General features: G+C 47.8%; 1 protein-coding gene across 2 annotated transcripts in view; it reads right to left on the bottom strand.

Annotated features, from left to right (window-relative positions):
- Nucleotides 1-9,789, bottom strand: part of SHB (SH2 domain containing adaptor protein B) — a 132,072-nt gene extending 122,283 nt beyond the window's left edge. Inside the window, exon 1 of one of the 2 annotated variants that reach the window (XM_063082211.1) lies at nucleotides 8,495-9,789. In XM_063082211.1, coding sequence (XP_062938281.1) covers nucleotides 8,495-9,202 — 708 coding nt within the window. In that variant the 5' untranslated portion in view covers nucleotides 9,203-9,789. The remainder of the gene's footprint in view (nucleotides 1-8,494) is intronic. The other variant, XM_063082212.1, reaches the window with a different exon arrangement.
- Nucleotides 9,790-24,234: the final 14,445 nt, after the last annotated feature.

The following is a 24,234-nucleotide window of genomic DNA, read 5'->3' as shown; positions in this document are numbered from 1 at the left end:
AGAGGCTGTCCACGTCTTCTTTGGGTCCTCAGGAACCCAGAAGGGCAGAGTGCGTCCACTCTGTACCCCAGGACTCAGTTGCTGAGTCAATCTGCAGTCTTCCCCATCCCAGCTGGTGGCCAGACCAGAACGTTGCAGTCATCCTTGGCTCTTCTCTCCCATCTCATCTGTCAGGAAATCCCGCAGCCCTGCCTTCACCACATGCCCCAAATCTGACCTCTTCTCCCTATCCGCTGCCTTTGCCCAGTTCCAGCAGTCCCCCCCCGTTTGTCCCCTCACTCTATTCTCCACTAGGCGGCCAGAGTGATCGTCTGTAAACCTATGCCAGATGGTGTCGCTCCTCTGCACAAAACCCTCTGCTGGCTTCCCATCTCACTCAGAGTCCAAGAGAAAGACCTTCTCAATGCCCACAAGAACTGACACACTGTTCACCACCTCTCAGCCCTCATCGCCCCCACTGGCTCCTTGCCTGCTCTGCTCAGCCATGCTGATCTCCCACAGGCACGCTCCTGCCTGGCTTTTGCCCTGGCTCTTCCCCTGGCCTGAAAGGCTCTCCTTTATGTGGCTCATGCCATTGCATCCTTCAGCAAAGCCCTCTCTGAGCATCCATGTAAATCAGTACCCCAGCCCTAACTCAGGCCCACACTAGCCTCTTTACTCTGCTTTACTTTTCTCCATGTTCCCTACCACTGACATGCTGTATTTGCTTAACTCCTCCCATAAGAGGGCAAGCTCAGGTGAGCACAATGTTTTATCTGTTTTGTTCACTGCTCTATTCCCAGCACCTAAATAGAATACTACCCAGCAGATAGTGGGTCATCAACAATATATATTGAACGAATAAGTGAATGAATGAGGACAAAGGGCTTGGCATGGGCTCTCATGGCCAGCTGAGGGCTCTGGGTCAGCCTGCAAGTCAAGGCCCAGTGGCATGCCAGTGGATCCATCTCCCCCCTGCCCCACCCATCTGTCAAATTGCTTCTCCCCTCCTCAGCCTTGGGAAGCCCCTTTCTGACCATCATTTTAAACTGCTGCTTGGAAAACACAGCCTGAGTCATTCTCCAGGGCCCTGACTAATTCTCTCTCCATCCCTCTGACCCACCTCTGAGATCCTTCCTTTACAGCATAATGGGAAATCCAGAGAGCACTCCCCTTGGAGAAAATGGAACGGAACTGAATGATTTAGAGGAAAATGCAGTTCTTCCTGCCTCAGCAGTTGAGAAAGCGCCAAGTCTCAGGAAGCTAGAGCCTCTGAAAGTGAAACATTAATAGAAATATTACTGGAAAATACCAAACAGGAAGAGAAGGAAAATTCCATTGTGGAAGCAAGGTCCTCTGTCAATGTTCCTTAATGGTCTCAGCAAAGAGTTTCAGAATCAAAACATGGAAAGAAACGGAAATCAATCAGGCAGTCACCCTTCCTGTGGACGCCAGCTTTGCCCAAGCCACCTCCATACCACCCCGGCACAAAGGACACTGGCCTCAGAACACAAGGTCGGCAGCCTGGCTGCCAGCTCTGACAGAACCTGATGTGATGCAGGGCAGACTCTACTCCTCCCCCTGAGCCTCTGTTTCTCCATCTGTAAAATGGGGATTACAGTACCTTTCTTACAGGGTAGCTCTGAAAATCAAATGAATTATGGGAGTGAAAGTTCCCTTTAAGCTGTGGAATACTTACATAAATGTAGAAAACAGCCACTCCTATGATGCCAATACAGGGGATTTTTATAGAGTAAATCTAGCCACAAATAAGGCAGAGAAAATTCAGGCATGAGACTGCACAGCTTGAGGTGGTATGGCACAGTGGTTTAAAACACAGACTTGATCCAGCTTCACATCTCATTTCTGCCATTACTCGCTGTGTGACCTTAGCCAAGTTACTTAACCTCTTTTGCTTCTGTTTTCTCATACGTAAAAATGGGAATAATAGTAGCATCTACCTCAAAGGACTGTGATGAGGGGTAAAAGAGTTCCATACAAAGCACACAGAACAGCAGCTGGGCTCAGAGTATGTGCAATAAAAGTATTAGCCAACATTACTATGGTGGAAAGCTCCCATAATTCAAGTGACTTTCTTTACTCAAACATCTCCTTCTCCAAGAAGCCTTCCTTGCCTTCCTTCAGGTGAAATGAACCTCCTCCACACCCTGCTTCTCCTTTGGCTTCTTGGAATCAAGGTCCTGAGCAGAACAGCCTCTGTGCCAGGATGGCTCTCAGATCACCCATGCCACTTTGTTTTTAGATAAATTCTGCCTTACAGATCTGTGTTCCAACCTTGGTTCTGTGTCCTCAACCAAAAGATAAGCTCCTTCTGGGCAGGCACTACCCCTTTCCCTGGTTCATCCCTATATCCACACAGCTCCTAATAGCGGCCTGCATATAGCAATTCCTTAGTCAACACAAGCCAAACAAGTTACCACTGCAGCCTGTCTCTGTCCTGCAGGAAATGCAACACCACCACCATCACCCAACCTCAGAAAGCCAGCAGGGTGGGCTGCTATCGGCATCCCAGCTCTCTGTTGCAAACTCACAAGTCCCAGTTTATTTTCTAGGGCCAAGTCTGACCTACCACTTCCCCACAGGCCACTATGCCTTGGCTCTCCCAGCACAAGCCAGATTAACCAGGGGAGGGCTTGACCATAGGCAAGTTCGGCTTTGCTGAATGACCAGAAGAAGACACGCCTGTTTCAGATTTGCTTTTTAAAACCATTTTTATGGGTCAGACGTGCTTTGGGGGCAGGGAGAGGATGGGGTCAAGTCTGGGGGTTAAGTCCTTGGGGGTAATCAGTCATGTTCTGAGATTGTCAGATTAGAGAGGACAGTCACCTGATCTTCTTTAAGGAAACTTAAGTTCCTTGTTGATAGGGGCCAAGGTACCACCAGTTTTTTCTTAAAACAGAGAACGAACAGCCTTGGAGGGAGGGAATGCTTGGTGTTAGAATGAGAAGACATGACAGTTACAAGACACACATTTTCTGCAGCTGTCCCTTGGGATGCACCAACTCTGTGCACAGAATTTCTCTATAAAGGAACTCAAGTGCTGCATTAACATCTCATTTATGGAACTCTGAGGCAGATGGGAGAGAGAAAAGCCAGCTCTGAGGCCTCTTCTAGGGATACCAAAGCCCAGACTGAAAGGGGGGAATTAGGGCAGAGGGATTCAAGAAGATGAACATTAAGTCAATGGGAGGAGGAGACACCTAACACATTTCACTAAATATCAGTCTTACCATCTCCACTGAAATCCTGGACAACAGTAAAACACATTGGTAAAGAACATACAGGTTTTGAACTTGGGATTACACAGGTGTGATCTTTGCTGCATCACTTGGTAGCTGTGTGACATTAGGCAGGTCATCAACCTCTCTAAAACTCAGTTTCTTTGTCTGTAAAATGGGGACAGTACTACCGTGGTAGACAGATAGCATTGAAGGCCCAAATTAATGGCCTTCCTATATCCCTGCCCTTTGCCATGGGACTCTACGGTTCCTCCTTTCTCTTTGAATCTTGGCTGGCTACCTAAACCTCTTGTAGTGCAATTGGGAGGATTAAATGACTAATTAAGTGGTTAGTATGAAGCCTGGAGAATGTATTTCCCTTCTGGGGAATCAATGGGAAAAACTAGATTTGATATGCAGCATTTCTCTCACACTACTTTCAAGGGATGGGACTTCAAAGGGGAAAGTGTCCCAAGCCAAAACACAGCCACCAAATTGACCCTACCTTTTCCATCAATGACATTTTAAGAACTAGAGAATGCGGCTGTTAATCAAATGGGAATGACTGACAACCCATGATTGACCCTGACTTCAATCAAGCCCTACCATCAACAATTTTATGTGAAAAGGACCAAAAGACAAGTCACAACTCCCCAGCAAGGCACAAGAGACACTTTCTTCCTTTGTTAACTCCAACCTCCCTTTGCAATCTCCTGCCACACCTGCCCTGCTGCACTTCCAGCCCTTCCCTCTTTAGCGTCCAGGCCTTGACACAAGATGCTTCATCCCCTCTGCATGGAGAGCCCTCTCTCCCGCTTCCCTGCCTGGAGAATTCCCACTCATCCTTCCAGGTCTGCTCAAATGTCACCTTCTCCTGAAAGCCCTCTTTGACTTCTCAGAGTTCAGGCCTTTCCAGCCCTCTGGGCACATATCTGCCCTGGTATTCCTCGGGTTGTGATATTATCTCTTTCGCTACAGCTGTCTCCCTGACTAGACCTTGGGAAGCTAGTATTCAACTACAAACTGAAAGCTTCCTTCTTGGAAAGCTGGCCACCAACTCCATTTCTCTCTAAATTCCCCTTGCCTAGCAGGCAGCTCAGAAACTGTTTGTTGGATGTTTTTTTTTTTTAAAAAGTTAGACATGATTATTATTTATTCTGTAACTATGGAAAACGTGTTATTTAACTCAACTCTGTGGATGCTGACAAAATATAAAGTGTTGGTACACATTAGCATGTATTTAAAACCCGGGAAAACTGATGTCATGATGCATCTTGGCTTTCTCAGTTGTGGTGGAAACAACATTTACTTAATTATGATAAAAGAAACAAGAGTTCAGCAGAAAACACAACTGGATGAGACCTGTTTAGCTGCACAAAAGGAGACCTACCAAGTAACTGGCCTTTTTCGTCATTATTTTTTTATAAATCACAACTTGAAGGAATAATACTTCAACCTACTGCTGTTTAGTTTTCTCTTCCCAGGAGCTCAGGCCCTCACTTTCTCACCTGAACTGTACTGCAATAATCCCCTAACTCCAACCCCATTTCCCCTGGATTTTGGCAGCTGTTTATAGTCTGGAATGCTCCTCAACCATGTCTCTGAGTACATCCCTTCCCTGGCTCAAGAGTCTTCAAGGACTCCCCAGTGGGGTCCAAACTCAGGCCCCCAACTTTCTCAAGCTGTCATCTCTCATTCCCCAAACAAGCCCACTGCATGAAAGCTCTGGTTTCCAAAAATATGCCCCACATTGCGATTTTTTATGTACACATATAAACACATACACCCACAGACACGTGTGCAATACACTTACATAAACACACGTACACACACTTAGCTGGACATGTGCAGTGCTCCCTGCACTGAAATTCTACTTCCATCTCTAGATCCTGCTCAAAGCCACCTCCTGGATGAAGACCTCCCCAAATTATTCACGACAAAAACACCAGGAAACAAATGATGAAAATATGTGTCAATCTCGTCCAGAGGCTCAGGCCAGAGACTACTAACAAGTCTTCTGCAGCCTTCATTCCCTCCCCTCCTCGTTCATGCTTGTACCAGTTATCTCTGGGCACAAAGTAAGTGTCAGGTAAGAGTTGGCAAAGTTATGTTAGGGGAGAAACTAACATAGTAAACACTCTCTCTCTTCCAAATGATTCTAAAAGGGACAGGCACTGAGGAAGGCAGGAGAGGGGGCCCCCAAAGATAAATCATGGTGGGGGTGGCAGTGGAGGTATTCAAATAATCCACTGACCAACAGCTCTCTCTCCACACCACAGTAATGTTCAACTCAGTGCCGATTTTAAAAACAAATACAGGGTCCAGCACATAAAAGCCATCAACAGACCTGAGAGCCTCATCCTGTTCCCTAACAACTGATCAAAGGAAGCGGGGCCTGAGACTAAATGGGGTGCTAGAAGTGGACTTTTCTGGGTCCATGGATGAGGAGCAGAAGGCAGGCTTGGGGTGTTCAGGGCTGGATCTACAGTATTTCCAGCCTTCTGAAAGCTGTCTGGCTGGAAATAATGTGAAAACCAGACTGTCTCCTGACTGCCTGATGGCGCGTGAGTGGGAGGTTGGTCCAGGATCAGGAGGTGGCCACACACAGAAGGCAGAGACAGGGCATCCGGAGTATCTGCGTCCCAAAGCAGTCTGACCAGAAGACCCAGAGGGAGGAAGAAGCCACTGTTGAATTAGTGGTTCTCAAAGTGTGGTCCCAGGATCAGCAGCCAAAGATCACCTGTGAACTTGTCATAATGCAAATTCTCAGCCCCCTCCCCTACCAGGCTTATTGAATCAGACACTGCAGAGGATGGATACATCGTGCAGTCTGTGTTACAACCAGCCAGTCTTCCAGGTGTACTAAAGTTAGAGGACCACTAGCAGGTCCTCAACAGCTAGAACATCCTGCTGACCCTCCTTGGCTACCTCCCTTCCTCCACAGCAGAAAGAACATCTGGTGACCACAATCCCTTAGTGTCTGGAGAGGGACAACTTCTCAAAAGATCAAGAAGCTCAAAGTCAGAACCTAGTAGGTGAAAAATAGCCCAGAGAGATCTATTCTAAAAAAACCCACATCTGATCACGTCACTCTAGCAGGTAAATCTCTTCACAGGACCCCACTGTGCTTATTCTACAAGGTCTTCCCTGAGTCTGGGCCCCGTTGTCCCTCTAGGAGTCTGCCCGACTCCAACTCTAATTCTAGCTGAAAGGAACTTCACCTGAAGTTCTCTAAGGCTCCGGGCTCTCTTCTCCAGCCAACCATGGTCACCACCCCTTCCCCACCATAATGGCTCTGCCTCCAGGGTGCCCTCCCGACCCCCCTCAGCCCTCTTGTAACACAAGGCCTCATCCTAGCATTCATCATGGCACTATGGCAGCCAAAGCATTCACTGCAGATATCAACTCTGCTAGGTGCCCTACTCCAGCACTCGGCACAGAGGGGACCCACAAGAGATATCTGGTGAAGAAATGAAGCCAAGTCATGAACAGCTTGCATTTTGGCTATAAAACATATCATTCCTCAGTATTTGTAACAGTCTTCATTGCAATTGGAAGAACACGTTCACTAAATTTTGAACCACTAGCAGAGGGAGAGAAAGGAGATCTGCCCACCTGGGGCATAGTCATGGTGTAAGGAGAGGGATGCAGTAGGGTGTTGAGTGTAGTTGAAGTTCACATCTTCCATACCCGAGAACTCCAAGTTCTCCCAGTTCATGCACCAAGCCAAGCTTGGGCCATACGAAAGACGGCAAGGAGCCTCTTCGGTATTTCCCTGACAGATCAACCACAAGCCCCCATCCCTGAGGCTCCCAAGGTAATCTGCCCCCCCTCTCAAGGCAGCTCCTGGGTGGCCACCTGGCTTCCAGCTCCCTGTCATCTAGGTGTGGCATCCTGGGTGCTTAGGAAGCCCAGAGTCCAAGCTTCCAAGGTGTGTCCTGGAGCTGGCTCCAGGGAGAGGTAGGATCCTCCACAGACTGCCCACACTGTTCTCACTTTCAGACCAAGCAGAGGAGGGGGTACTCTGGGAACCTCAGGGAGAGGAGGCCAGGAGGAAAAATTACAGGAGGGGCAAGAAGTAAGCTCTTCCCTCCTGGAAAACAAAAAGATCCCTTTCCGAGCACCAGCTGGCAGGTAGGAGCCTGTCTCCCTCCTGTCTGGACATCCAGTCCTAAAAGAAACTCAGACTCTTTATCAGTCTCCCCCAGCCCAGACCTGGGCAAAACTTTACCTGGGGGGAGAGGGGGAGACAAAGGCAGCGGCCTGACAGCCACGCAGGGCACTGCCCCAAGGACCAAGCTCTCCCACTGGGCCTCAGATTTAATCAAAATTGCCTTCCACCAGAAGTAGACAGAACAAGTATTATTTTATGGGGGAAAGGAGGGCGTCACAGGAGTGTGAAAGGGGAGGAGACCGAAGTCTAGCTGTAATTAACTCTCCTGCTTCAAAGAGGGGATCAAGATGGCCTGATATGTTAGGAAGGGGATTGTCACAAAGTCTCCCCTCGTCCCTAGGACAGTATGGTAGGGGTGGAGCCAGGAAGGAAGGATAGGAGGGTGGGTCTCCTTCCAGCCCCGCCTGATAGGCGGACCCCCTCTCGCGCGCGCAGCAGGAGGAACTGAGGGGTTCGGCGTGGAGCGCTCTTGGAGGCAGAGCATTTCAACCGGAAAAGCACGCGTGGGGTTCCCGGTGCAGCTCTAGTACAAAAGGCCGCTGGGATTTGGAAACCTGGCACAGGGGGTGGGGCGGGGCGGGGCCGGGCCGGGCAAGACGTTTAGAATGATTTCCATATACACGTTTAGAGACAGCCGGTCCGGATCTGCCACCAAGAGTGCTGTGTAATGTCGGGCGAGTCCCTTCCCAGCTCTGGACCTCAGTTTCTCATCTAGAATGTGTACGCGGGGGAGCGGGAGTGGGTGGGAGGAGGACAAGAGTAATAAGTGCGTGAGAACTCTGACTCTGACTTCACTCCTCGGGAGCCGGAAGGGCTGGCTGGGTCTCTCTTCCTCGGGCAAGGCTGGGCGGGGCGCTCTTGCTCGGGCTGTGGGCTCAGAAACGGGACGTTCTGGGAGCAGCAGCGAAAGAGCCGGTGTCAAGAGGCCAACCGCTGGGGAAAAGCGCGTAGGAGGAGGCAGAAACGGGAAGCAGGGCGCAAACCCGGACCGCAGGGTCCTAGGCCGAAGATAATGTAGGGACTCAGAACCGGAGAGGTGCCTCGGTTTCCCCGTGAGCACAGTGGTTCTGGAACCTTGGGGTGAGGCCAGGGAGCACCTTACCTTGTCCTTCTTGCCGGCCCCGCTCTCCTCCGCAGCCGGGGCGGCGCACTTGTTGAGCAGTTTCTTGCCTCCGCCGGCCGTCGGGCTCCAGGTGCGGCCGCTCGAGCAGGCGCCCCCCGGGTGGTCCCCGGCCCCGCCGGCGGCGGCACTCTCCACTTTGATGAGGCGGTGCTTGGGGGAGATGTAGCGCACCTCGGCCGGCGTGGCGGGCCGCCGCTCGCTGCTGCTGCGGTAGAGGTGCGGGGAGCCGGAGGACGACGACGAGGAAGCGGCGGCGCCCGCGCCCGAGGAGGCGCAGCAGCAGCCCGCAGCGCCCGACGCAGACGAGGCGGAGAAGGCGCGCTGGCCCCCGCCCGGCTCCCCGCCACCGCCGCAGTAGTCCAGGCGGCACATGGCGCGCAGTTTGCGCAGCGACGAGCCGGGCCCGTTGTAGGGGTCCTCGAAGTCGCGCTCCTTCTGCGCGCGGTAGGCGCGGATGAGGTCGCTCGTGCTGCCGCTGTCGTCGGGCAGGGAGCCCGACGAGGCCGAGAAGCAGGAGCCGGCGGCCGGACCGCACGATGCCGAGGCGGCCTGAGGCACGGCCTGGGGGGGCTGCGAGGGCCGATCACCCCGGCGCCGCTGCTCGCGGTAGTCGGGCCGCGGCGGCTGCGGGGGGCTCTTCGTCTTGCTGTTGCCCAAGCTGAAGTACTTGTTCAGCCACTTGGCCATGGCGAGAGGCCGCCTAGGGCCGCGGCGCGGGAGCCCGGTCCGCCGCCGCGGCCATTCGGGGGACAGCGCTGCCTCCCAGGTCTCTCGGCGCCCCGGCCCCGTAGGGGGGCGTCGGGGACGCCCGCTCCCGACGCCAAGTTCAAGTTCTTGCCGCCGCCGCCTCCTGCCGGCCGCTCTCGGACTCCCGCAGCTGCAGCACCGCCCTCCGCCTCCGCCGCGCGCCGCCCGGGCTTCGGATCTCGCTCCCCTCGCGGGCGCGTCTCATGGGGTCCTGGCCCGCGACCCCGCGGAAGGTCGGAGCGCCCCCCGCCGCGGACACTGTGGTCGTGCGCCCTACCGCGGAGCGCGCTCCTGCCCCGTCGGAGCCGCAACCTCTGCCTCGGCCGGGATCCGCGGCTGCTGCGGGAACTCTTCGGCGTCCTCGGCTCCTCTTCCACCTTCCTGGGAGCGCTGGGGCGAGCCCGGCCCCTTAGCGCGCGAGAAAGCGGGAGGGAGAGCGAGCGAGCGGCGGAGGGAGGCAGCAGGCGCCCGCCCGAGCCCGCGCGCCCGTGCCCGTCCTGGCGGCGCCTGCAGCTGCCGCTGCCGCCTCCTCCCGAGCCGCCGCGTGTGTGACACTCGGGCTTCCAGAGCCCGCCCCGCGCCGCGGCACCGCCCTCCCCGTCCCAGCGCGCGCCCCGCCCCCAGCCCTTCCCCGCGGCCCAAGCCCCGCCCTCTTTCCCCCGGGTCTGAGGCGGGTGCCCCTCTCTCCTTCAGCACGCGCCACCTCCCGCGGCCGCCTCGGCGCCAGCCCCAGGGTGGTGCCCGAGGGTGCCGGGGTCTTGCGGCGCGGCCGGCTCCGACTCGCTCGCAGCCCGCCGCCGCCTCGGGCAAGAGGTTGCCAGGCTGAGCCTGCGGCGCGCCGAGGCCAAACCCATCCGCAATCCCCAGGGACCCGCGCGCTGTGTACCCCAGGGATCCCCGCCGTCCGGGGCGAGGGGCGGGGGTGGATTAACACGGGACCTTTCTAGTTTACAGTGTGGCTCGTGCAAAGAAAATGCAGCGCCGAGTGTTGTTAGAGACAAAGTGTCTGTCCCTCTTCTCTTTAAAGGAACAGAGACTCCGGTTCAGCCCCTTCCGCCAGGTCTTCGGAGAAATCTTTATGCTAATGAGTGTACTAGCAATCCAGATGACGGATGCGGCCCGGATAGGCGGTAGGGCCGGGCCGGGCACCAATCGGAGAGCAAGGCTAAGGGGAGGTCGGAATGTTTGCTTACCTTTTCACCTCTGAGGAAGTCGGGGCTTTAACCCTGTTCACTGCCAACCTGGCAGAGCGAGTTGTGGGAACGTTTAATGCCTAAGGCTGTGATGTCATTTCCACTAGCCTCTTTGCAGGTTCAGATTATCCTTTGATTATTAGCCTAAAGGGAAGCCAAAGGAGGGGCACGCTTTGCTCAGTGTAGCTTTTTCTGGGGTCCGCACCTAGGGGAGGCGGCATGCTCCCTGTTGAGAAGGAAATGCTGGCCTGAAAACGAGGTAGCAGCTACTAGGGCCAGGTGCTACTTCGAATTTGTCTGGACCAGCCCCAGAATGTGGTTTAACCCTAAAGTATGGATAGGAGAGCTAAGAAATTCTCTAAGAATCTTGATTTGCTAAAACAATAATCCAAATCAGTAATCTCCATTTGCTTTCTGTGTATTACAGTTGGGCTATTACAGATGGGCTTTGGGGAAGTATATTTTTTCCTGTATCATGCAGGAAGAGTGGGACCTGTTAGGGCAACAAGGCCATGGGCTCTTTTCCGCATGGAGGTGTAGCTCTCAGTCTGATACTCTTGGAAAGGAAAGGCCTAAGAGCTGCATCCTCTTCCTCTCTTTGCAACCCACCAGGCTCTGCTGGAGGCCATGAGAAGTGGCAGAACCAGGACTGCACCTTGGGTCTTACTCTGAATCCCGTGATCTGTCTGCCCAACCACTCATGGGGATGCAGTGGAATTGACTGCAAGTGGTCCCTTCAGGAGATCAAGCTATTTGCCCCTTCCCTATTTGGTCAGACAGGACTATCATCCTTTATGACCAGCTGAATTTTCCAAACCCACTATGTGATTCTCCCACCCTCCCGTCCCCCCAGTCACAGACACCATCACCAACTCTACAGGTCCTTCATTGCTTGAGATCTATTTACTTGTCATTTCAAGGAAATAATCTGTCTTTTTGTATGTGTATGTGTTTGATGTTTCTGGGGAGTGGGGAGAGGACCCAGAAGTTGACCTAGCTAAGATGTTTATTTTGGGTATCCCTAGACTTAAATATCTCAAATTACCCTTTAAATTGCTCCTCTGATGCATAAGCACTTAATTATCTTGCATGTAGGGAGGCCCAAATAGAAAACCTGAAAGGTAAGGGCATCCTCATCATAAGCCCCACTTTTCATCCAACCACAAATCCTCTCCAGCTCTCTTCCTTCCCATTTCTGCTTCTAGGCTCAGGAAGGAGGAACTGCCAGATCCTGGCAACAGGCCAGGCCACCTGGGAAAAGAAAGTCCTCTCCAAGATCTGGAAGCTTGTTCCCTGCATGTGGCTTGCACGTGGAAGAGTTATCTCTGCCTTTTCCAAAGGTTTAGGAAGAGAAGTTATATTTCACAACTTATTTTTTCCATTTCACTTTCATCAGGCCATGGGGCCAGACCCTCCTTCCCATGTTATTGCTCTGCTGGGGTATAATTTGCGAGCCAGAATTATTGTAATGCTATAGTATTATGCCAAGAACTTCCAGAGCACTTGTGTATCTGCTCAACCCTTAAACACTCTGTGTATAATTAACCCTCTTCAACATCTTTGCAATCTGGTGTTATTCCCAGTTTACAGATGGGGTAGCTGTCCTAAGGTGGTATTTACTTCAAGAAGGCAAAAACCGCATGAGTGTTTTCCTTTGGGAGCCTGTAGAGCTCCAAGACTCAGAGACAGAAATAATCTTTTCTACTTCTGAAAGGAAGTAGAAAAGCTTCTTAAGGAAGATGCTGGAGAAGCAGTTGTGTCAAATGGTTGAGGGAGACACAGACTTGTAGGAAAAGGATTTTCTACACTACAGGGGTTTAAAGCTGAACAGACTATTTTTTTAGGGATCTAGCCACCCCGTTTTACAGAGAGAAAACTGAGGCCAGTGAAGGAAAGAGAAGGAGTCAAGAGGAACAGCTGGGATGGTATCCCATCTTTTGACATCATAAACACAACACTAAACTATGCTGTGGACTATGCCCATGATTCTCGTCATTTTTGTTTTTTATTTCTTACCCCTGCCCAACCCCAGTTTTCTTATTGGAAGAGTTGGGTATGGCCCTGTTTCTGTGTCTGTCATGTCTCAACTTCTCACTTTAGACCAAAAGCTCCTCAAGGGCAGGGCCATGGCATCTCCTTTCTCTGCACATCCTTTTTAATATCTAGAGGAAAACTATGCCATTTATAAAGGCCCAGAAAAAAATGGTGCCACAACCTAACAGATTCATCTACTTCTTTTAGACAACATCATTCAGTTCAATCCATTGAATGTTAATGTCAGTCCCTTGTCTGTCTGTCAGTCCCTAGAGGACCTAGTTATGATTCAGACAGCAGCAGTTCTTTCTCTCACCCATAATGGTACAATACAAGGTAAGAGACACTACAGGACAGAACAAGGGACAACAAGCTATGGGGCTATGGAGAAGGGAGTTTACCTCTGAGGGGGCTAGATTATGGAGGGTTCTTGAAGAAGGTGATATCTGGGCTGGGCCTTGAAGAATGAATAGCATTGGGATACGGGAAAAGTAGGCAAGGGAAATCCAAGGTGAGGGAACAACATAAGGAAAGGCATAGAGCTGGCCAGCTAGCTCAGTGGGTTAGAGCACAGCTTTGTAACACCATGGTCGAGGGTTCGGTTCCCCATACTGGCCAGCTGAAAAGGCAAGGCAGAGAAGCAAGAACATATGGGAAACCATGTGGGCAATAGTGAGTGGTCTGGTTTGAATGGAGTATGAATGGCTGAGAGTTTGTGAGGGTATGAAGTGGAGGTAAAGGTAGAAAGATAGTTTGTTCTCCATCAGAAAGAGTTTTGAATGGCACTTTATCTTGTAGGCAATAGGGAGCAGTTGAAGGTCTTTGAACAAAGAAATTACCTAATTTTTTCTGTATTTTATGAAGATCATTTGGGAAGCAGTGTGGAGGATACATTCATGGGGGGAGACAGAAAATAGGCAGAACCATTAAAAGTCTGTTAAAGGACCAGAAAATGGTGCCTAGAACAGTATCTAGTGCACAGAAGGCACTCACTACCTATTTGGTGAATGAACAAGCAACATTGTAGTAGTGGAAGAGTGTTAAGTCATTTTAGAGAATGGACTCTGCATGACTCCCAGGTCCTCTGGCTTTGGGCCCCTTAGTGAATCGTGACCAGTTGCTTCCCAGTGAAAGGTAATACTGGAGGAAAGAGAAAGGCATGTTTTGTGGGAGAAGATGGTTGACTTGGCATTAGCCACCTGTATAGACAGGTGTGAGGTTCAGGGCAGGAATCTGCACTGGAGGTGTAGATTTGGTGTCATTAGAGCTCAGTGAAGATCGAAAGCCAAAACCTCAGTCATCCTTAACCCCTCTGTTCATTCCTACTTTATCTGGCCCATCAGCAAGGTATGTGCAGAATCTGGACACTTCTCACCCCCTGTAAAGCTACCACCCTGGACCGAGTCTCCTTCATCTCTTGCTTGGATTATTGCAGGAGTATCTTACCCATTTTCCCTGCTTTTGTCTCAATATAGCAGCCAGAGATCCATTAAAAATGAATCTTGTTATTTCCTTTCTCTGTTCAAATCTCCCATTGAATCCTCATTTCTCTAGTAGTAAATGCCAAAATCCTTACAGTGGCCCATAAGGCCTTATATGACCTGGTCCCCTTAAATTCCTGACTTCATCTTACACTGTCCTCTTCTGTTCCAGCCAGTCTGCCTCTTTGCTGTTCCTTGAACACTCCAGGCACAGTCTTGCCCTGGAGCCTTTGCAATGCTGTCTCCTCTGCCTGTAATGTTTTTCCCCAGCTATCCCCATGGCTCACCCTTCATTTCCTTCAGGTCTTTATTTAAATGTCACATGCTCAGTGAGGTCTCCCCTGGGCACAGTATCGAGGATTGCCATCCCTACCCAACACTTGCGATCCCTCTTCCCTGTTTTATTTTTCTAAGTATCACTCATCCCCATTTCACCCTTTGCATATTTTACTTATTTTTCTTGTTTATTCTTTGTCTTGCCTCAGGATGTGAAGGGGTCTTTGCCCTTTTATCCACTGAATATCTCCAGTGGCAAGAACAGTGCCCGACACAGAGTAGGCACACAATAACTATTTGTTGAATGAATGAGTAATCGTGAGTGGTTGCCATCATGAAAATATCCTAAGTGTCCGTCAGTGGTGAATGCACAGGTGCTTAAGTTGTTTCCATGTGTTGGCTATTGTCAACAGTGCTGCAATGAACATGGAAGTGCAGATATCCCTATGAAGTACTGGTTTTATTTCCTTTAGGTATATATGATTGTACTTCAAAAAATTCGTGGAAAAATGGAATTAAAAGATAATACGTATCTTTCCATGGACTTTTTGAAGACCCCTTGTACCCAGGAGAGGAATTACTGGGTCATATGGTGATTCTAGTTTTAATTTTTTTTTTTTTTTTAAATTTTATTTTGTCGATATACATTGTAGCTGATTAATGCTCCCCATCACCAAAACCTCCCTCCCTTCTCCCTCCCCCCCTCCCCCCCAACCATGTCCTTTCTGTTTGTTTGTTGTATCAACTTCAAATAATTGTGGTTGTTATATCTTCTTCCCCCCCCCCCCGGTTTGTGTGTGTATGTGTGTATGTGTGTGTGTGAATTTATATATTAATTTTTAGCTCCCACCAATAAGTGAGAACATGTGGTATTTCTCTTTCTGTGCCTGACTTGTTTCACTTAATATAATTCTCTCGAGGTCCATCCATGTTGTTGCAAATGGCAGTATTTCATTCGTTTTTATAGCTGAGTAGTATTCCATTGTGTAGATGTACCACATTTTCCGTATCCACTCATCTGATGATGGGCATTTGGGCTGGTTCCAACTCTTGGCTATTGTAAAGAGTGCTGCGATGAACATTGGGGAACAGGTATACCTTCGACTTGATGATTTCCATTCCTCTGGGTATATTCCCAACAGTGGGATGGCTGGGTCGTATGGTAGATCTATTTGCAATTGTTTAAGGAACCTCCATACCATTTTCCATAGAGGCTGCACCATTTTGCAGTCCCACCAACAATGTATGAGAGTTCCTTTTTCTCCGCAGCCTCGCCAGCATTTATCGTTCATAGTCTTTTGGATTTTAGCCATCCTAACTGGGGTTAGATGGTATCTCAATGTGGTTTTGATTTGCATTTCCCGGATGCTGAGTGATGTTGAGCATTTTTTCATATGTCTGTTGGCCATTTGGATATCTTCCTTAGAGAAATGGCTACTTAGCTCTTTTGCCCATTTTTTAATTGGGTTGCTTGTTTTCTTCTTGTAAAGTTGTTTGAGTTCCTTATATATTCTGGATATTAATCCTTTGTCAGATGTATATTTTGCAAATATTTTCTCCCACTCTGTTGGTTGTCTTTTAACTCTTTTAATTGTTTCTTTTGCTGTGCAGAAGCTTTTTAGTTTGATATAATCCCATTTGTTTATTTTTCCTTTGGTTGCCCGTGCTTTTGGGGTCGTATTCATGAAGTCTGTGCCCAGTCCTATTTCCTGAAGTGTTTCCCCTATGTTTTCTTTAAGAAGTTTTATTGTCTCAGGGTGTATATTTAAATCCTTAATCCATTTTGAGTTGATTTTAGTATACGGTGAGAGGTATGGATCTAGTTTCATTCTCCTGCATGTCGATATCCAGTTATCCCAGCACCACTTGCTGAAGAGGCAGTCCCTTCCCCAGTGAATAGGCTTGGTGCCTTTGTCAAAGATCAGATGGCAGTAAGTGTGAGGGTTGATTTCTGGATTCTCTATTCTATTCCATTGGTCAGTGTGTCTGTTTTTATGCCAGTACCATACTGTTTTGGTTATTATAGCTTTGTAGTATAGCTTAAAGTCAGGTAGTGTTATGCCTCCAGCTTTATTTTTTTTGCTGAGCATTGCTTTGGCTATTCGTGGTCTTTTATTGTTCCATATAAATGTCTGAATAGTTTTTTCCATTTCTGAGAAAAATGTCTTTGGAATTTTGATGGGGATTGCATTGAATTTGTATATCACTTTGGGTAGTATGGACATTTTCACTATATTGATTCTTCCAATCCAAGAGCATGGAATATCTTTCCATCTTCTTGTATCCTCTCTAATTTCTCTCAGCAGTGGTTTGTAGTTCTCATTATAGAGATTTTTCACCTCCTTGGTTAACTCAATTCCTAAGTATTTTATTTTTTTGGTGGCTATTGTAAATGGGCAGGCTTTCTTGATTTCTCCTTCTGCATGTTCACTATTGGAGAAAAGAAATGCTACTGATTTTTGTGTGTTGATTTTGTATCCTGCTACTGTGCTGAAATCATTTATCAATTCCAACAGTTTTTTTGTAGAGGTTTTAGGCTGTTCGATATATAGGATCATGTCATCTGCAAACAGGGACAGTTTGACTTCATCTTTTCCAATCTGGATGCCCTTTATTTCCTTCTCTTCTCTGATTGCTCTGGCTAGTACTTCCAACACTATGTTGAATAGGAGTGGTGAGAGTGGGCATCCTTGTCTAGTGCCTGTTCTTAAAGGAAAAGCTTTCAGCTTTTCCCCATTCAGGATGATATTGGCAGTGGGTTTGGCATATATGGCTTTAATTATGTTGAGATACTTTCCCTCTATACCTAACTTATAGAGGGTCTTTGTCATGAATGAGTGCTGAACTTTATCAAATGCTTTTTCAGCATCTATAGAGATGATCATATGGTCCTTGTGTTTGAGTTTATTAATATGGTGTATCACATTTATTGATTTGCGTATGTTGAACCAACCTTGCATCCCTGGGATGAATCCCACTTGATCGTAATGAATAATTTTTCGTATGTGTTGCTGTATTCTGTTTGCTAGTATTTTAGTGAGGATTTTTGCATCTATATTCATCAAGGATATCGGCCTGTAGTTTTCTTTTTTGGTTATATCTTTACCTGGTTTTGGTATCAGGATGATGTTTGCTTCATAGAATGAGTTTGGGAGATTTGCGTCCGTTTCAATCTTTTGGAATAGTTTGTAAAGAATCGGTGTCAATTCCTCTTTGAATGTTTGGTAAAATTCTGCTGTGAATCCATCTGGTCCTGGGCTTTTCTTTTCTTTGTTGGGAGCCTTCTGATAACAGCTTCAATCTCCTTTATTGTTATTGGTCTGTTCAAATTTTCTACGTCTTCACGGTTCAGTTTTGGGAGCTTGTGTGTGTCCAGAAATATATCCATTTCCTCCAGATTTTCAAATTTGTTGGCGTATAGTTGTTTATAGTAGTCTCGAATGATTCCTTGTATTTCAGATGAATCAGTTGTAATATCGCCTTTTTCATTTCTAATTTTTGTTATTTGAGTCTTCTCTCTTCTTTTTTTTGTTAGCCATGCTAATGGTTTGTCAATTTTATTTATCTTTTCAAAAAACCAACTTTTTGATTCGTTGATCTTTTGAATTGTTTTTTGGTTTTCAATTTCATTCAGTTCTGCTCTGATCTTAATGATTTCTTTCCGTCTGCTAACTTTAGGATTGGATTGTTCTTGTTTTTCTAGTTCTTTAAGGTGAAGTGTTAGGTTGTTCACTTGCCATCTTTCCATTCTTCTGAAGTGAGCATTTAATGCAATAAATTTTCCCCTCAATACTGCTTTTGCAGTATCCCACAGGTTTTGGTATGATGTATCATTGTTTTCATTAGTTTCAATAAACTTTTTGATTTCCTGCTTGATTTCTTCTTGGACCCATATGTCGTTAAGTAGAATGCTGTTTAATTTCCATGTGTTTGTATAGTTTCCAGAGTTTCGTTTGTTATTAATTTCTAGTTTTAATCCATTGTGGTCTGAGAAGATACATGGGATAATTCCAATTTTTTTGAATTTATTGAGACTTGATTTGTGACCTAATATGTGATCTATCCTGGAGAATGATCCATGTGCTGCTGAGAAGAATGAATATTCTGAGGTTGTTGGGTGGAATGTTCTGTAGATATCTGCCAATTCCAATTGGTCTAGAGTATTGTTTAGATCTTGTGTTTCTCTACTGATTCTTTGCCTAGATGATCTGTCTAATATTGACAGTGGAGTGTTCAGGTCCCCTGCTATTATGGTATTAGTGTCTATTTCCTTCTTTAGGTCTAATAGAGTTTGTTTTATAAATCTGGCTGCTCCAACATTGGGTGCATACATATTTATGATTGTTATGTCTTCTTGATGGATCAGACCTTTTATCATTAAGTAGTGTCCCTCATTGTCTCTTTTTATGGTTTTTAGTTTAAAGTCTATTTTGTCAGATATAAGAATAGCCACTCCAGCTCGTTTTTCTTTTCTGTTTGCATGGTAAATCTTTTTCCATCCTTTCACTCTTAGTCTGTGTGAATCTTTATGGGTGAGGTGGGTCTCTTGTAGGCAGCATATAGTTGGGTCCTGCTTTTTGATCCAGTCAGCCAGTCTGTGTCTTTTAATTGGGGAATTTAAGCCTTTAACATTAAGAGTTGTTATTGAAAGGTGTTGATTTATTCTTAGCATTTTATTGGTTGTTTGGTTGTCTTAGGTGTCTTTTGTTCCTTGCTTTCTGATTTACTGTTTGGTTTCTTTGTTTGTTGGTTCCTTAGGTTGTAGATAGTGTTTTTGTTAGCTTGTTTTCTCTTCATGAATGCCATTTTTATTGTACTAGCGGGTTTAGATTTTTCTTAGGTTTTTATGGCAGTGGTAGTTATTTTTCAGGAACCAAACCCAGTACTCCCTTGAGGATTTCTTGTAAGGGTGGTCTTGTGGTAGTGAACTCCCGCAGTTTTTGTTTGTCTGAGAAATATACTATTTGCCCCTCATTTCGGAAGGATAGCCTTGCAGGGTAGAGTATTCTTGGCTGGCAATCTTTGTCTTTTAGTATTTTGAAAATATCATCCCATTCCTTTCTAGCTTTTAGGGTTTGTGATGAAAAGTCTGATGTTAACCTGATTGGGGCTCCCTTATAGGTGATTTGACGCTTCTCTCTTGCAGCTTTTAAGATTCTCTCTTTGTCTCTGAGTTTTGCCAATTTGACTATGACATGTCTTGGAGAAGGCCTTTTTGGGTTGAATACGTTTGGAGATCGTTGAGCTTCCTGGATCTGAAGATCTGTGATTTTTCCTATACCTGGGAAGTTTTCTGCCACTATTTTGTTGAATATGTTTTCAATGGAATCTCCATTTTCCTCCCCTTCTGGAATACCCATGACTCGGATATTTGAGCGCTTGAGGTTGTCTGATATCTCTCTCAGATTTTCTTCCATGTCCTTGATTCTTTTTTCTTTCTTTTTGTCTGCTTGTGTTATTTCAAACAGCCCATCTTCAAGTTCAGAGGTTCTCTCTTCAACTTCGACAAGCCTGCTGGTTAAACTCTCCGTTGTGTTTTTTATTTCGCTGAATAACTTCTTCAGTTCAGCAAGTTCTGCTACATTTTTTTTCAGGACATTGATTTCCTTGTATATTTCCTCTTTCAGATCCTGTATACTTTTCCTCATTTCATCATGATGTCTAGCTGAGTTTTCTTGTATCTCATTCAGTTTCCTTAGAATTATCACTCGAAATTCCTTGTCAGTTATTTCAAGGGCTTCTTGTTCTATAGGATCTAGAGTATGAGATTTATTAACTTTTGGTGGTGTACTTTCTTGATTTTTTGTATTTCTGGTGTCTTTTTTTTGGTGTTTATTCATTGTGGCAGGGGGTTTCACAGTCCACCGGTTTAAGACTAATGACTAACTAGGATGTTGCTGTGGTTGCCAATTTGGTATGGCTCCCGCCGTGACTGCTCAGTTGGCCTCTAGTGTCTTGTGTGTGTGGTTGCCTCGGGTCTTGGGCTTCTCCGGGGATCCACCTTTCTGGTCAGCTTGTACTCTGCTGGGCTGGTGGATCACGTACCACAGGGTGTGTGATCTCTGTTGAGCTTTCACTTTCTGTACAGGACTTCTCCCCGTTCCGTGTGCTCTGGCCCAGGCTGTTAGATCGTGCAGTGGCGACCCCACCAGGTGTGTGGTTTCTGTCGAGTCTCCGCCTCCCTGGCCGCACGTCTCCCCCCTCTGTGCACACTGTGCTGGGTTGGGGCGTGTCTTCTGCACCCCTCGGCTATCAGCTGGGCCTTCAAGACCCTGCTCAGCACCGCCTCGCCCAGGAAGTCTACCAGGTTTCTGCTAGGCACAGACGACCGGTCTCTCTGGGTGCCTTTGTAGCACTGTGTAGATCTTTCTCGGGTCTTGTTCACCTTTGTATCCCCCCGGTATAAACCGAGTCTAGTGCCTGCCTGCAGCCTGCTCTCCGGCAGGTTCAAGCGGACCTGGGAACTCTCCTACCACACTATTCCCAACCAGAAATTCGTTAGGCTTTTTTCCAAACTGGTGGTCGCAGAGATGGTATCTGCCTCCCAGTAACAGGAAGTTTACCGGGGCGGAGTCCAGGGTGTGGTGGAGTGACAGTCGGCCCGCCCTTACTTCCTAGCCCTCCCAAAACTGGTCGGGACGCCCCACACCCCCAGCCCTGCCAGAGAACCGTGGAGGGATTGGGAGAGGAGGTCGGCCCGCAGGGTCCAGAAAGCCCCGCGCCAGGCCAAGCAAATGGGCTCAGTGATGGCCGAGCAGGGCGGAGCTGCCCGCACCTGGGAAAATGGAGGCAGCACCGGGGCAATGAGTGGCCTGGTGGTGCAGGCGGGGAGCCGCGTGGGCATCCAGCCCCCGAACAGAGCTGTGCCAGGGATCACTCACAGTGCTGTGCCAGGTCGGGCGCTCGCTCTGTCTCTGGTTTGTTGCCTTCCGTGTTCTCGGCGCTGCCGCTTCGGGCTGTTCAGTCGCGGCGCCGCTCGGGCGCTCCCAGGAGTCTTCTTTAATGCCGGCCTGAAACCTCGAATCCTGGATAGGGCAGCTGGCCGCCTTCAGTGCGGCCCCAGCCTCCGGGATCCTGGCTGCATCCACAGCAGCCCTGGTGCCGTGTTCCCTGTTTCAAGACTCACTTTTGCAGCTAAGAAATCAGTTCTTTTCCTGCTCCACACTTCAAAGCTGTTGCCTGTAAATGAGGCAGCCTCTCCTGCCGGGGGCAAAGTGGCGTTGAGCCCCCACGACCGGCCAGCAGCAGCAGTCCTCCCTTAAGAGATGGCCAGAGGAAGGTCCACAAGTTTCCCGGCTGCCTGAGGCCCAGTGGCCACCTTTTCCACCTCAGCTACTCCGCACCAGCCGCCGCAGCCGCCGCCATCTTGAAAACTCCCTAGTTTTAATTTTTTGAAGAACTTCCATACATTTTCCATAACAGCTGCACTGATTTCCATTCCATCAACAGTGTATGAAGGTTTCCTTTCCTCCACGCTCTCACCAAAGCTTATCTCTTTGTTGATAGCCCTCCTAACAAGCAGGAGGTGATAGGTCATTGTGGTTTTAATTTGCATTTCCCTGTTGATTAGTGATGTTGAGCACTTTTTCCTATACATGTTGGCCATTTTTATGTCTTCTTGGAGAAATGTGTATTCAGGTCCTTTGCGATTTTTTAATGGGGTTGTTTGGTTTTATGGTTTTGTTTTATTTTTTGTGTTTTACTTATTTATTTTTTGCTATTGGGTTGAGTGAGTGACATATATTTCTTGCATACTAACTCTTATCAGATATATGGTTCGTGAATATTTTCTCCCAATCTGTAGGCTGACTTTTCATTTTGTCAATTGTTTCCTTTGCTGTGTAGAATCTTTATAGTTTGATGTAATCCCACTTGTTTATCTTTGCTTTTGTTGACTGAGCTTTTGGTGTGATTTCCAAAAAATTACTGCCAGGGTCAATGTCAAGGAACTTTTCCCCTATGTTTTCTTCTAGGAATTTTAGGGTTTCAGGTCTTATGTTAAGGTCTTAATCCATTGTGAGTTGATTTTTTATATGTGCAGCATAAGGATCTAATTTCATTCTTTTCTTGTGGAAATCCAGTTTTTCAACACCATTTATTGAAGAGACTTTTTCCCATTGTGTGTTTTTGGTGCCCTTGTTGAAAATTAGTTGACTATGTATGCTTGTGTTTATTTCTGGGTTTTCTGTTCTGTTCCATTGGTCTATGTGTCTGTTTTTATGCCAGCACCATGCTGTTTTGACCTGCTGTATTTTTGAAGTGGATGCGTTCTAGGGTTCTGTTCCCAATCCCTGTCTCTTAAATGGAAGAAGCAGAAGGTGATTTCTCCCTGCCTTTTCAGCATCTGGAGGGGGCTCTAGAAAGGGTGTGGAGTCCAGGTAGCCCCTTCCATATGAATCTCCGTTCTGCAGATACGTAAGCCTGTCCCCAGTGGTGTCGTTGCTGAGCTGGCTGTTGTTCTCTCCACATCAGGTACAACTAATCTTAGGAATCTCATTATGGGTTGAGAGATAATCCTCTATATCTAGATTAAAGGCTGTGTTTTGACCATTACCACGCACTGAGCATTGAGCAGACAGTTTAATGGAGCTGTTGATGCCGCCGCCTTGATCCCTTCCCAGAGAATTTACAACTAATTCCAAGTGTCTCTGTGAATTAAGTGGGCCGCTCCCAACATGCTTTGCCTGTTGTTTGCCTGTGCCAAATCCCACTTGTCCTTGTGTTACCCAATTATGGGCTTTTGCTCACAGCTGTCTCTGGCTGCCACCACTTCCAGCCCACTTCCTCCCTGAAGTGGCCATTAACGATATGGCCCTGAGAATGGCCTTACACCAGGACAGCCTCTGTGATACCTGCAGCAATAGAAAGGGGGGTGGAGGTGAGGACTGGGATGGAGCAGAGAGGACATAAATCACAGTGACCACTTTGAAGTCACCTCCAAGCAACCAGCTGATAGTAACCCTGTAGTAAGAGGAGAGTACATGCCTTTAGCACAGTTACGTGTAATGGAAGGAAAGAGTTTCAGAATAGGGTCAAGCCTTCTGCGTTCTTATCCTCCTCTTGTCCTAACTTCCTACATGACAACTGGGGACTTGGTTTCCCTATTTGTAAAATGTGAGCTGGCAGATCATTTTTTGTTTACCTGAAATTCAAATTTAATGGTGTTCTGTGTTTTCTCTAGTGACCCTATTCAAAGGTCACTATGGGGGATAAAAAGGACTGCCCAGCCGTAGCCCAGCGTCTGCTGATGAAATGGACAACAGCAGAGGTTCTCAGCCCTGGCTGGATATTAGAATCACCTACAGAGCTTACAAAATGCCCAGTGACCAGTCTGTATCCCAGACCAATTCTATCACAATTTCTGGGTGTGGATTCGGGCTTTTTTTTTTAACTCCCCAGGTGAGTCTAATATGCAGCCAAATTTGAAAACCAGTGATCTAGAGCAGGGGTTCCAAAAGTGAGGCCCCTGGACTAGAGCATTGGTCTTACCTGACAGCCTTTTAGAAATGTAAACTCCCCACCAGACTTCCAGACCTTCTGAATCAGAAACTGGGGATTATGGCTCTCCAGGTGATTCTGATGTATGCTAAAGTTTGAGAGCCAGTGGACTAAAGTATCTTGAAGTTTCCTTTGATGGCAGTGGGACTCTGTATTTAGGGGCCTGCTCTACAGGTTGATGCTGGGAAAGCAAATGAGTTGAATTATTTGGCAGTGATGCATCTTGATGGTCAAACCGCCTCCCATTTGGCAATTGCAGCAGAAATTATGGAGGTTGCAGATCTACTGAGTGCACTGGCCTTTTCAGTCCCAAACATCAGTCTGATGGTAGAGTCTTGTCACCATTGGCACTTGGAGCTTATTGGCAGTAGGTCAAGTTAGGCCAGGAAGAGCCAGAAGTAAGCCAGAGGGGTCTGGGGCACAGAGGTCTGGGCCAGGCAGCCTGAAGGCACAGCAAGAGGGGCTGTGGGTGAGGAGGAAGTAGAAGCGT

The sequence above is a fragment of the Cynocephalus volans genome, chromosome 17 (assembly GCF_027409185.1).
Source record: "Cynocephalus volans isolate mCynVol1 chromosome 17, mCynVol1.pri, whole genome shotgun sequence".
Lineage (NCBI taxonomy): Eukaryota > Metazoa > Chordata > Mammalia > Dermoptera > Cynocephalidae > Cynocephalus > Cynocephalus volans.
The sequence above is the reverse complement of the archived record's forward strand: the minus strand, read 5'-3'. Positions and strand labels throughout refer to the sequence as shown.